A 15389-nucleotide genomic window follows, 5' to 3' on the forward strand; every position below is an offset into this window, starting at 1 on the left:
GCTTCTTTGGAGGGAGTGCAAAAGAAGACTGAATTTGCAGAAATAGAAAAACAGATTTCAGGGATCATTCTAGGAAATATCCTACCTTAACAATCCTTTTACCTTCTGATAAATACAAATTACAAGAACCTGCTCCTGGGATGCAGCAATGCGTGCATGGGACCTTTTTTGAACTGAATTGAACTGACTCTCTGCGTCAGGAATGGCTTCTCCTGGTCTGTGTTCCTGATGAGTGTCAAACACAGTACACCTTTCCCCCTACTTTATAATGACATTGTGCTGAGCTTTGTAGGCTAGGAGCAGCCCAAGGTTATTTTTACAGGCCCTGTAATGAAATTTCTCTGCAGTGTCCATTGGGCCAATTTGTAAAGAAACGTAAAGATAAACAGATACAGTCTAAGTTCTGGCAGTTCTAAACTCCAGAATCAGGCCCTTAAGTTACTACAGTTCCTTAGATTATATGAACTACTCTACAATTCATTTTAGCCAGCACAAGTTTTTGCTTAGGATAGTCTGAATTGGATTTCCTTGTCATTTGTACCTGAAAGAATCCTGACTCAGAATTTGCCCAAGGTCCAATAGCTGCTAAATGGTAACAGTCATCATTCAAATCTAGGTTTGTCCAGCTCTACATAGTAGGTTACTTTACTGTTTATCCTACAGATGTTTAATTCCTAAAATCTAGTTTTCTTTAAGATTGGGAAGGGAGCTGGGGCTGGGCTGGGGTGTTTGATCTAATTCTCTATCGTTTCCTGGCAGTTGGTGTGAGGTAAAAACAACAAATACAGTAATACCTAATAAGAATTTATTTTCACCCGTTTTTTTGATCTACTGAGCAAGAACTCAAGTCGACAATCATACAAAGTTCTACCCAAGAGCAAATCAAAGTTATGTAAGACACTAGGAGAGAATGGTATAAAAGTGTTCTCTTTTCTCTCTGCTCTACCCGGTTGTAATGACTGCATCAAAAAACAATGTTTAATACCCACAACACCAAATAAAATATCGAGGTTTTCTAAGTTGAACAAGAATACATCTATTTATTTCCATTTAAAAACTACTTTATTCTCTGTCTCACCGATACATGCAAATGAAAACAAGTACTAAAATGATGCTGGCAGTTTACAAATTAATGGCCTATTTTTTGGTAATAATTAAATTAAATGTCATTTCTTTTTCCTATTTAAAATACTTCATTTCCTTTATTACCTTTATCATGATTTGCAATTATTGTTTATTTACTTCTTACCTTATTACAACTTGTTTATTCACTTATGGATCTTGCCAATTTTTTAAATCATAGTTTTCATCAATTTAATAGCCTGGCTTATAGATGACAACACAAAGTATAAATCTGTTAAATTAATTAAAAAATTATACTGCTCGCAAATAAAAGTCACTGTTTTGGTACCTATAAAATATACCAATATCTTGAAACTATTAAGGATAATGGTGTGCTCTCCTAGCAATTAAACTGGGATGGAAGTCCCTTGAAAGCCCAGGTGTCAGTGGTTTAAGGAACCAGTGGAATTCTCTTGTGGGGATTTGCTTAGCTGAGTCCTAGTGGTTTTAAGGCCCTAAGGTAGGAGGCTTCCTGCTTCAACCTAAGCAGCGCTTCACACATCAAGATTTCACATGGACTTGGCATAAGCTTTGGACTGAAGAAAGTGCTTCATTACTTAAAAACAGGTTTAGGGGTAGGGTGGTTGAAACCACTGTTCTGGGGAATTTGGAACTTATTTTGCATTGTCAATTATATTTATTCTTCGTTTTCAAAATCAACGTACTGTAAAAAATTTAATAGTATAATAAAAATTACTTCTGCCTCAATTTTAAAAACCTAAGCATTTATACTGACTCGATGGACGTTTGAGTCTGAGTGAACTCCGGGAGTTGGTGATGGACAGGGAGGCCTGGCATGCTGCGATTCATGGGGTCACAAAGAGTTGGACACGACTGAGCAACTGAACTGAACTGAAAGCATTTATACTCTTTTAGAATTTTAGAGATAAATGAAATATGAAGGCTTCTAGAATCGGAGAATCTCTGCCATTTAGCTATGCAAAAAATTAACAGTTTAAAACTTATATTGGGAAACTTTGTGATCTTTGGATTCAAAGATTTCTCCCCTTGACTGTGTTAATCTTATATTAGCATTTGATTTCTTTCTCTATAGAGAGAACAGATAAAAACTTGGTTAGTGTTCCCTCCCTTTCTGTGTTGTATTTTATCTTGAGTAGATTTAAAACCAGATTAGCTGTAATAGGATTCTGGGATGTGGGCAGATGTCTACTGGTCACGGACGATCTCTCTTGCAATCAGCTCCTTCATTATTTCATTGGTACCACCATAGATTGCCTGGACACGGGCATCCACATAAGCTCTGGATAAATAAGAAGATGATTAAAGGAATAAACAAAGGATATTAGAAATTATAAATTTTGTCTCACCAGGTAACTATTAATTACTTTACAGTGTTCATTTAATGAAATTCAAACAATAAAAGTTCTTCATAAATTACTTTTTTTCAGTATGGCATTCACCCTAGATTGGTATGATTATGAAATTCTATTCTGATATTGATCATTTGCATAGATTTGTTTTAGTTTGCTTGAAGAGAGTACAAATTCAAAATAACATTTCTAAGTATGTTTCTTTTAATTTTGTAAAATTCAGCACATATAGTAAGATCCTAAAAAGTGCTATTTTAAATTTAGAAATGAATGCAATGTATTAATAGCTTGTTACCTTTAATGTTTTCCCCCCAAATTGAAATCTACTGGTTTTATTTAAAAAAAAAAGAGAAAAATACATATTTCCTAACATCCTTTAGAGTCTCACCAATACTGCTGCCATCAGCAGTATAAATTGATGCTTCAGAAAATTATTACTTCACAAAGTTAACAAGTAACTTACTTTTTGGAAATGATTAATAATCACCCCAGTAATGTATGAGTTAAAAATACCGAGTGACTGAGCACACTGCCATAAAAAAAGAGTTAACTTTTGATAGTGATGACAGCAAACATAACACTATATAGTTGTTTTTATCTTTTCTCATTTTATCCTCTCAGCTCTGGAATTAAGGAGGGTAAATATTACTAATTTTGCAGGTAAAGGAACTGAGGTGCTGAAAAGTTCATACATATACTAATTAATGGTTGCTTTGATGGTCACATAATAGATCATTGGCAACCTGGAATGAAAAGGTAGGTATCTTGCCACTTTGGCAAATATCTTTTTGATTGTATCAATATTTTCATTGGTCCAGAAATGTAAGATTAGTTATTGAGCTTTGAAGTTTTCTAGTAGCCAAATTTAAAGGCATTTTTTTTTTCTAAGCCTTAAACTGTTTTTTTTTTTTTAAATTTAATTTAATTTGAGACAAATTAAATGTGCTGGCTCTCTGGGAACATGATCAATTCTGAACTTTTCCTCGTCCTGGTTCATCATGGTACCTTGCAATGGTACCTTACTTGAGCACTCAGTATTTATTGATTTGATTTACTGTATTACAAAGGAATTTTAGAGTCTCAATACCTACTTTTTGATGAAACTTGAAATCTAGAGACATTTGTGTTTTCAAATATATTTTTTCTTTCAGACAGATTCCATTGTTGCCCACAAAATCCAGAACTTTCATTTAGAGAACCTATCTGGCACTTCAGCCTACTTCAGCAATTTCAATACTTTTGGACCTTTTGGACCGAGTTGGGCACATTATTTTCACATTAAAGAAGTTCCAATGGAGTAGGTAATTGACAGAGACCAGTAGACCTTTTATAAGTTATTAATTAAATTCAGTCATCAACTAAAATTCACAGAATGGCAGCAGAAGGAATGTTTAACCACACAGGGATGAAGCTCTTTATCTCACACTGTTCTTCCCAGCAAACAGGTCTTGAAATGGCAAAACTTAAGCATCTGTTCTCATAGCCCCAAGGTGAATGAGTAAGACTGAAGTAAGACTCACACTTAAAACCACTTATTTTTCTACAAACAGGAAAAAAATAAATAAAACAAAAAAGCATCTCCCTGATCTGTGAAACCAAGACTCAGCAACATGAACAGGCATAAGTTCAGTTCAGTCACTCAGTCATGTCTGACTCTTTGCAACCCGCCAGGCCTCCCTGTCCATCACCAACTCTCGGAGTTTACAAACACACAAATAATACAGTTTAACCTTAACGTATAGAAAACACAACTATAATGATTTTTTTTTTCTATCATATCAAAATATGTATACTTCATTCACAAACTGCCTAATGTATCTGATTAGCTTTTTTGATATTATCCACTACTCTCTCTTGTCATCTTATGAAAAGTTCTTTCCCTTTGTCTTTGGAGAGAAAAAAGTAGTCTAGTTTAAAAGTTCATACAGTCTTCAAACTAAGAACCTGGCCAAGAAGGGGATTGTTACTCCTGAAAGGAAGTATGTCTCTCAAATTGAAACCAGAAATTTCAAATAAGTCATCAAGTTACCATTTTTGCTTGCTACTGATCTGATGGAATTGCCTCTGAGAAAACAGACCAAGATTTATGCTATACTCTAATCCTGGACCATGCAGATGGCTGACTCTTCTTCACCTAAATGCCATTCTTAGGAACTGAACTAAACTAGACAAACATTGAACCACGACATTGTCTACATTCCCAAAAGCAGTTATAATAGTACAGTTAAGCAGAAAAATATAAATACCCATTATTATTTTACTTTCTTAAGCACTGTGAATATTATAAATAAGATGAGTTAATATTGTGACTAAAGCATAAAAACACACAGGAAAAATTCCAGCAATGTTTTAATTTGTGCTAGCATAACTCAGTTAACTTCTGACTTCATGACTATTCAAAGATTAAAAAAAAAAAAATCTGCTTTTGTTTAAGGCCTGTTTGAAAGTAGTTCTGAAAGGATATACCAAAACCCAAGTCCAAGAATTGATAAAGAAAAGGAAATAAGTTAGTTACTTCATGCCTACATTCTAAAGGAAGGAAAATACCCTACTTGTTGAGTTTTTATAGAAAGTTATAAATTATATATACCCTGTAATTAAAGCTTTCTGAGCTACCCAGTAGCTACAGGAAATTAGTAAATTACATCTATGCTGGAGCTTCTGCTCTTAATATAACTTGAATACAATGTTTTTTTACTTATTAAGGACTATGAGCAAATAAAATGTCTTCAGTTATACTTGCCAAAATGATAAATTTGAAAGTAAGTTTGAATACTAGTTTAATACTGTTTCCCTTTTAGATATTCTGTATTTAGATTAATATTATAAGAAGCTTTTAGAAGCTCACAGCATTCTCATTCTCAGATTCAAAACTAAATTGGATTTCTCTCTATATAGCAAAAAAACTTCCTTGGGAAAATTATATAAGCTGAAAATATTGCCAAATAAGAGGAAACATATATTTTCTATAATGATAAGGAGAAATGCCATGGAGGGATTACTAAGGCAAAGACTACAAGAATAGGGAAAGAAGAAACTATGGAGATGGAGGAAGAAATATAGAAGAGGATGCTGCCTATTGACAAACTGGAACTGCTTCGAAATGGTAACAAGAATATTCATGTGTAATACAATAAAAAGGCTGTATTTATTCTAATTTGAAGGAAATACAAATTCTACTTAGAAAAAAATAACACTTTGATTTGTTTTTAGAGCTAAATAAACAATAAAAAATTTCAGATTTTTTATTGACTTCATATGTAGGTTAATTTTTCTGTAATGTGTATTTTTTTATTTTTAAAAAAGTGATATTTTCAGACATACAAATGACCAAAAGGTATATGAAAAAATACTGTATCACTAATCACCAGGGAAAATGTAAATCAACCACAATGAAATATCATCTCACATATGTCTATTAGCTAAAAGGCCAAAAGACAAATGTTGTCGAGGACATGAAGAAATTGCAAACTGGCACACTGCTGTTAGAGAGAATGCAAAGTGGTGCACAGCAGCTGCTATGGAAAACAGTACAGAAGTTCTTCAAAAATTTAAATAAAACTACCTTATGATCCAGAAATCCCACTTCTAGATATTTATACAAAAGAATTGAAATCAAGACCTCCAAGTGATGCTAGCACTCACTTGTTTAATGCGGTATTACTCACAATAGCCAAGATGTGGAAACAACCTGTACATCCATGGACAGAAGAATGGATAAAGAAACTGTAGTATACAATGGAATACTATTCAATTGTAAGCAGAAGGAAATTCTGCAGTATGTCACCACCTGGATGAACCTTGAGGACATTCTGCTAAGTGAAATAAGCCAGTCACAGAAAGACAAATACCATATGATCCCACCTATATGAGGTATCTAAGGTAGTCAAATTCGTAGCCTCAAAAAGGAATGGTGGCTGCCAGGCACTAAGGAGAAGGAGAAACGGGAGGTTACTAACCAAAGGGCATAAAGTTTCAGTCAGGCAAGATGAATAAGTTCCAGAGATCTGCTGTACATCACTGTGCCTAGAGTTAACAATACTGTATGGTGCACTTAAAATTCTGTGAAGAGGGTGGATCTCATGTTAAGTGCTCTTAACAACAGTAAAATAAAATAAAACAAAATAATTGATAGTCAGTGCAAATTAAGGGCTTCCCTGGTAACTTAGACAGTGAAGAATAAGCCTGAAATGCAGGAGACTTGGGTTCAATCCCTTGGGTCAGAAAGATCCCCTGGAGAAGGGAATGGCTACCCACTCCAGTATTCTTGCCTAGAGAATCCCATTGACAGAAGAGCCTGGCAGGCTATATAATCCATGGGGTCGCAAAGAGTCAAACACAACTAAACGACTAAGCACATAACTCAAGAAGATAAGTCATCTTCAGTCTCTGTTCATTTGAGTATGAGTTGCTTCAAACTGGAGGAAATGATCTTGAAATGCATTAAAATGTAAAATATGCATACTTTTGAACTAGCAGTACTACTTTTGGGACTTTGTCCTGTTATGATAAAAAACACATGTATTGAAGATAAACGTATGAAAGTGTTTATTGAAGCATTGTTTGTCACAGTAAAAAACTAGAAAAAAAAATCTGAATAACTAAACATAACCAATTATAGTAAAGTACTATTCAACTATAAAAGTGATACTACTTCTTCTGAATAATGATTCAAATAAAGCTTTAGTATATTATATATTTATTTATATTTAATATCTTGTATACTAAAGTATATATTCACTTTTTAAAAAAATGATTAAATCCTAGTGGTAAGTTGACAACATGAAGTTGTTTCTAGCTACCTGAACACACTCCATAGGCAGTTGAAAAATGCAAAGATTTTGCACCTCCTTTCCCTCTATACTCAGTGTACAAAGAACAGGTAAAGAAGTTTTCCTTTTTCTTCACACTATCCAGAAAAGCATAACACAACAGGCCTACTTACTTTGCAATGGGATACTCCCACATGTATCCCCAACCTCCATGCAGCTGCAAGCAGTCATAAGCTACTCTGTTTTGCAAATCAGATGCCCTAGATGTCCAAAATAAAAAGCAGAAAAGGAACATTTGAAATTAATTTTCATGAGATGCTTTACAACCAGAAAACAAATGACTGTTTAAATGCATACATTTATCAAACAATTAAAAATAGGCATATCAGTCAACCAGAGAAGATTGATATAAATTATATGTGAAATAAGTCTCAAGAATATTTTCACATAATGAATACTTTCTTCATCAACTATATTTCTGGCTGGGTTTTTGTTAAGTCTAGAAACAAAATGTAGAAAATTTAGACTATTTATTAGGTGTTGGGTACTTTAAGCCTAAAAAGAATATAGTAAAAACTTGAATCTGGTCTAAATTATTCAGATTCTCTGTGTGATATGTTAGCAGAAAAATTACACAGTCATCTATTTTCTTTTGCCTTGTGTAATATGTGTTTGTTTTCTTCAAATATGTCACTTCCTATGCAAAGGCTGCAATTCTGAATTTTTAGCGGTAAAAAATATGTTTTAGGGTTTTCAGAAACAAACTAAAAGTAAAAGTGAAAACCTAAGAGGATAGACCTCTATCAAAGCACATACTATCTTCTAGGATACTTATTAAAGATTATTGGGGAATCATTATTCCTGAAGTATATATATATTAATATGAGGTACTTGAAAAATATACTTTTCTGATCTAATCACAATTTTAACTACTGTTAAAATCCATAAAATAACTGGTTAGTTCAAAATCTTTTCAACTCACTTTCAACAGTGGGAAATATAAAACAAAGGTAAGCATAGACCCATTTTCCTATAAAAAATAATTTTTAACTCAAGCCATAGGACAGGTCAAGATGTTCCTGAGAAATACAGTAACAATATAATGATTAACAGACAAGATTCAGGGGGCAGTGATATTTGGAATTCTACACATTTTTGTCTTTTACAAGTTTGTTAGTGAAATATTTGCTGGGTTACAAGTAGTTGCTTCCTCTTCTCCAATATGAAATACCAGTATGTCTATAAACCTGGTGTTTTCAATGAACAATAAGGCCACCAGCTAGCCAAATGTCTTTTTCCAAAAATATCTAAAAATTTTTAAACTATTCTCTACTAGTTAAAAAACTTGCTGTAAATGTAAAGTATCTCCCCCCAAAATGTTAATTTCTAGTAATTCCACATGACTTTTCAACCTGGCAAGTTTATTATTTTGGAGTCATTACATAAACCACTATTCTGCATATTTCCTCATTCTACTTCTCACTGAAGTGAACACAAGTAATGAATAACAACAGGAATTTTTTCCAGGTTATTTTTGGGCTAATGAGATGTGAGAATGTTTGTTTTTAAAAGAGGAGACAAAACCCGCTTTCAGAATCTGATTTAAACTATGTTCTTGCATCTTAAAATACACAAAAGGCCTATGGGGGGGGGTCTTTTTTCAATTAACTCATCTTTAATAACATTGCTAATCATGTTTAATGAAAATGAAAAATTTTTTTGTTTTGGTTTGCGGTTTTGGCCATACCATAAGGTATGCAGGATCTTAGTTCTCCAACCAGGGATCAAACCTGAGACCCCTGCAATGGAAACCCAGAGTCTTAGCCACTGGATGGCCAGGGAAGTCCCTGAAAGTTGTCTTACAGAACATTTTTTTTTTCCTTTTGCTTAATAGAGCATGTACAACTTTTGATTGGACAGTCAAAACTTCAGAAATTTTTTCTGAGGTCTAGAAAACCTTTTAAACAGAAAAATCTTGCCCGATCTACTCATTTCACAGATATCAAAATCTTGGCCCAGAAATAATTAAATTTAATTGCAGTTATGTAATGACAGAATTACGGCTCTATCTCAGGACTTGAGGTATTACTGTTCTTTTGTTATCTTACTCTACTGCCACTCTTCAGCTAATTTGAAAATCAACTACTACTTGAAATAACGAATTAGTCATCATACTTAATATTTGCTTTTCGAGGGTAAGCTAAAAGTTAAAAAGTAACGGGTAAGTTTTAGCACATTATAAATAAGTTTAATGGGAACATTCAGCATGTAAAAAAAAATTGGTCCTTACTGCTAGTTTTCATTTACTCAGCATTCTTCCTTTAAGACCTTCAAGGCTGTGAGTTTCACTTTGGAAGAATTCCATAACAGTCTGTGCAAACACCACATTTTAATCACCGTAGCATGCATACCAGTATTTCGCCATGGCAGCAGTGGCAAGGTCCAGACGTTCCACTCTGTGCAGCTGGAGACAGCTGTCCACAAAAGCTCTGGTTACACATATGGATGTTTTTAATTCTGCGAGCTTATGCTGCACTGTCTTCAGTTTAAAGGAAATGAAAGGAAAAGATGAGTGAAGGAGAAGAGCATATTTTGAGTCACTTAGCATATAAAAAATTATACAATGAAAGATCTTTAGAGCAAAACAGATGTGGAATTAGTTTTTTTTCCCTTCAAAAAAGATGCATATTAACTACACAGCTAATGTTATATTTCATTACTAAGAAAATGTACCAAAAGACAAGATGCAAAGGTCAATAAATACAAAATAACATCTCATATTTTAGGTTAAAAAATTTAGACTTAGGGAACTTTTGGAAGAACAACATGACTAATGGGTGAGCACCATTGTGTGGTATAGTCCTTCAGGTACAGCTGTTGAAAATATCTGTTTTCCTCTGGAATCTAAACCCATGAAGAACTATTAATGAAATCAAGTATGCACATTTCCTGTTTCTCTGTATTGGAATAAAGAAACAAGCTAAAAGGACAATATCAAAATATTATTAGACATTAAGGGCTTCCCTGGTGGCTAAGTGGTAAAGAATCCACCTGCCAATGCAGGAGACATGGGTTCGGTCCCTGACCCAGAGAGATCCCACGTGCCTTGGGACAACTAAGCCCATGGGTCACCGCCCCTGCTTACCACAACTAGAGAAAAGTCCATGCGGCAACACAGCACAGCCAAAAAATTTTAACAAATAAATAAATAAAATTTAAAAACTGCATTAAAAAATATATATTTATACTTGTTGTTCAGTCACTCAGTTGTATCCAACTCTTTGAGACCCCATGGACTGCAGCACGCCAGGCTTTCCTGTCTTTCACTACTCCTGGAGTTTGCTCAAACTCATGTGCATTGAGTTGGTGATGCCATCCAACCATCTGATCCTCTGCCGCTACTTTCTCCTGCCTTCAATCTTTCCCAGCATCAGGGTCTTTTCCAATGAGTCAGTTCTTCACATCAGGTGGCCAAAGTACTGGAGCTTCAGCATCATTCCTTTCAGTGACTATTTAGGGTTGATTTCCTTTAGGATTGACTGGTTGATATTGCTGTCCAAGGGACTCTTAAGAATCTTCTCCAGCACCACAGTTCAAAAGCATCAATTCTTCAGCACTCACTGTCTTAATGGTTCAACTCTCACATCTGTATATGACTAATGGAAAAACCATAGGTTGTTCTTTACACAATTTTTTATTTATTTATTTTTGGCTGTGTCGTGTCTTAGTTGCAGCATGCAGGATCTTCACTGTGGTACAGGGGCTCTGTAGTTGCAGCACACCAACATGTGGGATCTTAGTTCCCCAACCAGGGATCGAACCTGCATTCCCTGCATTGGAAGGTGGCATCCAGCCTGGCTTTTCACATGATGTACTCTGCATATAAGTTAAATAAGCAGGTGACAATATATGGCCTCGATATACTCCTTTCCCAATTTAGAACCAATCTGTTGTTCCATGTCCAGTTCTAACTGTTGCTTCTCGATCTGCAAATAGGTTTCTCAGGAAGCAGGTAAGGTGGTCTGGTATTCCCATCTCTTTCAGAATTTTCCAGTTTGTTGTAATCCACAGTCAAAGGCTTTAGTGTAGTCAATGAAACAGAATTCCTTTGCTTTTTCTATGATCCAATGGATGCTGGCAAATTGATCTCTAATTCCTCTGTTTTTTCTAAACCCATCTTGTACATCTGTTAGTTCTTGGTTCATGTACTGTTGAAGTCTAGTTTGAAGGATTTGAGCATTACTTGATAGCATGTGCATGCATGCCTGCTAAGCTGCTTCAGTTGTGTTCGACTCTGTGTGACCCTATGAACTGTGTTGCCCACCAAGCTCCTCTGTCCATGGATTCTCCAGGCAAGAATACTGGAGGGGGTTGCCATGTCCTTGTCCAGGGCATCATCGCAACCCAGGGATCAAACCCGCATGCCCTGAATTACAGGCAAATCTTTACCGCTGAGCCACCACGGAAGCCCTGCTAGCATGTAAAATGAGTGTTTTACATGCCACTGCATACATGCAGTAGTTTGAACATTCTTTGGCAATGCCCTTCTTTGGGATTGGAATGAAAACTGAACTTTTCCAGTCCTGTGGCCACTGTTGACTTTTGTAAATTTGCTGGCATATTGAGTGCAGCACTTCAACATTATCTTTTAGGTTTTGAAATAGGTCAGCTGGAATTCTATCACCTCCACTAGCTTTGTTCATAGTAATGTTTCCTAAGTCCCACTTGACCTCACACTCCAGGATGTCTGTCTCTAGGTGAGTGACCACACCATCGTGGTTATCCAGGTCATTAAGACCTCTTTTGTACAGGTCTTCTGTATCTTCTTGCCACCTCTCCTTAATCTCTTCTGCTTCTGTTAGGTTCTTACCGTTTCCATCCTTTACTGTGCCCATCTTTGCATGAAATATTTCCTTTGTATCTCTAACTTTCTTAAAGAGATCTCTAGTCTTTCCCATTCTATTGTTTTCCTCTATTTCTCTGCATTGTTCACTTAAAAAGGCTTTCTTATCTCTCCTTGTTATTTTTTGGAACTCTGCATTCAGATGGCTATATCTTTCCCTTTCTCCTTTGCCTTTAGCTTCTCTTCTTTTCTCAGCTATTTGTAAGGCTTCCTCAGACAACCATTTTGTCTTATTGCATTTCTATTTCTTTGGGATGATTTTAGTCACCGCCTCCTGTACAATGTTACAAACCTCCATCCATACTGCAAAATATTTAATCTATATCTGCAGAATGCAATAGAAGAGTAATAGAATCAGAACACTCGAGACATCAAAGTCCAGTACCTTCCTAACCTCTGCCACCTTTCCTCACTCTCCCTCTTACCTTTCTCAGTAGCTTGCATGATCCTTAACTTGAACTGCATGGTCTGGAACTGTCAATGTCAACATACCTATTTACCTCCTCCTGTTGGCCATAGGCAACTAACAGCATTCTAATCCTTCTAATATTCTAATCATTCTATCTAGACCAACGTCAACTATTCTTGATGGCTCTAACTTCAATCCAATTTTCTTGTATTCCTGATTTTATTGTTCCTGTGGAAATTCAAATAGAAACAGAGTTTTGTGGGTGATCACCCACAGAGATGTTATGGGGAGGGAGGTGGGAGGGGGTTTCATGTTTGGGAACACATGTAAGAATTAAAGATTTTAAAATTTAAAAAAAAAAAAAAAAAAAAAAAAAAAGAAACAGAGTTTTGATCATTCTGCTTGGAACCTGAGTGAGATCTTCTCTGAGGCTGATAAAAGGCATGGAAGACAGTGACAGTGGCACTAAGTTGATGACACAGTGAAACTCACACTAGAAATTATAAATTCACTCCACCTCCAGAACCAGTGAACCAGTGAAGTTGCTCAGTCGTGTCTGACTCTTTGCGATCCCATGGACTATAGCCTACCAGGCTCCTCCCTCCATGGAATTTTCCAGGCAAGAATACTGGAGTGGGTTGCCATTTCCTTCTCCAGGGGATCTTCCTGACCCAGGGATTGAACTCAGGTCTCCTGCATTCCAGGCAGACACTTTACCCTCTGAGCCACCAGGTAAGCCCCCCACCGGCACAATGTCTAGTTCAAAACCATGAGAGCCTTCTCCCAGGAAGGCTTCAAGGAGCAGAGGATGCTGACCCTCCTTTGCTGCCATTGCAACAATCTCAAACCGTAAAACCTAACCCTTCAAAGCATCATTGTGGTGGAGACTGTTTGAGTACTTTCCATTTTTGGAAAAGAGTAGAAAAGGAGTATAATGAAAATCGGGACCAGACAAAACTCACAGTATGTCAGCTAAAGGCGTTTTAAGGACAGATTCCTCATACATGTCTCAACATAACTACTGTGCTGCTGAAGAACCCAAATGACTGCTTCTCCCTTGGGTTTACTCCGTCCCTGTCTAGTGACAGAAAATGGGACTGACTTCTGTCATCCCCTTCTCTTCCTGCCCTCAATCTTTCCCAGCATCAGGGTCTTTTCCAATGAGCTGGCTCTTCGCATCAGGTAGCCAAAGTACTGGCGCTTCAGCTTCAGCGTTAGTCCTTCCAATGAATATTCAGGGTTGATTTCCTTTAGAATTGACTGCTTTGATCTCCTTGCTGTCCAAGGGACTCTCAAGAGTCTTCTTAAGCACCACAGTTTGAAAGCATTAATTCTTCAGTGCTCAGCCTTCTTTATGGTCCAACTATCACATCCGTACATAACTAATAGAAAAACCATAGCTTTGACAACATGGACCTTTATTGGCCTTTAATTCAAAACGTGACAGGTTACACCAAAACTTTCTTCCTTTCTCAGACTTCCCCTTACTTTTTCAATCTCCTTTTCTATTCATTTATATTTAACAAAGCCAAATGTCTACCTTTTAGTCAGCACAAAGTTTTCCGCTCCCACCCCACACATCCGAATTTACTCACAGAAAAATCTAAAAGTGGAATAGGAAACAAAATAGTGGAGCAATACCCTCCTACACATTAAAAACAGATGAGTGTATATGCCATGAAAATCCCTGAAATGGGATTTTTAGCTTAGTCTTGGTGAAGATCAATGACACTACCTATGACACTTCCTTTGGAACATAAGGAAGAATCTGACAAGTCTCAATATACTTTTGCATACCCCCACCACAGCATGAGATGGCACATTTAAGAATTTTTTTAAAATGGTTGTTTATTTATTCATTTTTGGCTGGGCTGGGTCTTTGTTGCTGCCTGGGCTTTTCTCTAGCTGCAGTGTACGGGCTTCTTGTTGCAGTGGCTTCTCCTGTTGCAGAGCATGGGCTATTGGCAAGGAGGCTTCCTAGTTGTGGCATATGGACTCAACAGTTGCAGCTTGCAGGTTCTAGAGCACTAGCTCAGTAGTTGTGGTGCAAGGGCATAGTTGCTTCGAGGCATGTGGGATCTTTCTGGATCAGGGATTGAACCCATGTCTCCTGCACTGGCAGGCAGATTCTTTACCACTGAGCCACCAGGGAAGCCCAGATTTAAGAATTTATGCACCATTTACAACAGAATCAAGATCTCTAACCCCAAATATCTCATAAGAGAGCTGCTCTGATGAAAATGCTAAGAGCTACCAGAAGCTAAAGTTAAATTTCAGATCAGGATGGGCTCATTTAGAAAATTCTTGCTTCAGTGCATTCAGGTCCACAGGTTTGAAGGAATTAATGCCTGCAAGAGCACATAATTTACTCTTCAGGGATAAAGAGTAAATATTTACATATTTTTGGCATTGAGCTGAGTGTTACCAAACAGACTTGGTCTTTGCTCTTCACTACAGACAATGCATCATGCTTTCAGAAATTATGGTAGCTAATAATTGTACCACATGTTATTAGCAAGGTGCCTTTGGTGAATGATCAGCATGCTCACAGCAGTATTTTTAACATATACTACTAGTTACTCATAGATACTACTGCAGCTAGCATTTTCCCCTAAAGTTGCAAAGTGGATCAGATAGCATCTCTTTCTGAGTTCTGAATAATACAATTCTTAAAAACACAGAATTATGGAATTGGAAGACACTCTGGAGAAGTTACTGAACCCAGTATTTCATTTAAACAGCGTGACTCAAGGATAAACTGTAACAATTCAGGCTTACTATCTGATTTTACAGTTAATTAACCCCACACTTGGGCTTCCCAGGTGGCACCAGTGGTAAAGAACCCTCCTGCC

At 36.4% G+C, this 15389-nt stretch overlaps 1 protein-coding gene across 1 annotated transcript in view; it reads right to left on the reverse strand.

Moving 5' to 3' along the window:
- Positions 1 to 832: 832 nt before the first annotated feature.
- Positions 833 to 15389, reverse strand: part of ACADL (acyl-CoA dehydrogenase long chain) — a 43983-nt gene continuing 29426 nt past the window's right edge. Inside the window, exons 9-11 of the mRNA XM_068967901.1 lie at positions 9637 to 9764; positions 7399 to 7485; positions 833 to 2383 (exon numbers count right to left, since the gene is read on the reverse strand). Coding sequence (XP_068824002.1) covers positions 2290 to 2383; positions 7399 to 7485; positions 9637 to 9764 — 309 coding nt within the window. The 3' untranslated portion in view covers positions 833 to 2289. The remainder of the gene's footprint in view (positions 2384 to 7398; positions 7486 to 9636; positions 9765 to 15389) is intronic.

This window comes from Capricornis sumatraensis, chromosome 3, assembly GCF_032405125.1.
Source record: "Capricornis sumatraensis isolate serow.1 chromosome 3, serow.2, whole genome shotgun sequence".
NCBI lineage: Eukaryota > Metazoa > Chordata > Mammalia > Artiodactyla > Bovidae > Capricornis > Capricornis sumatraensis.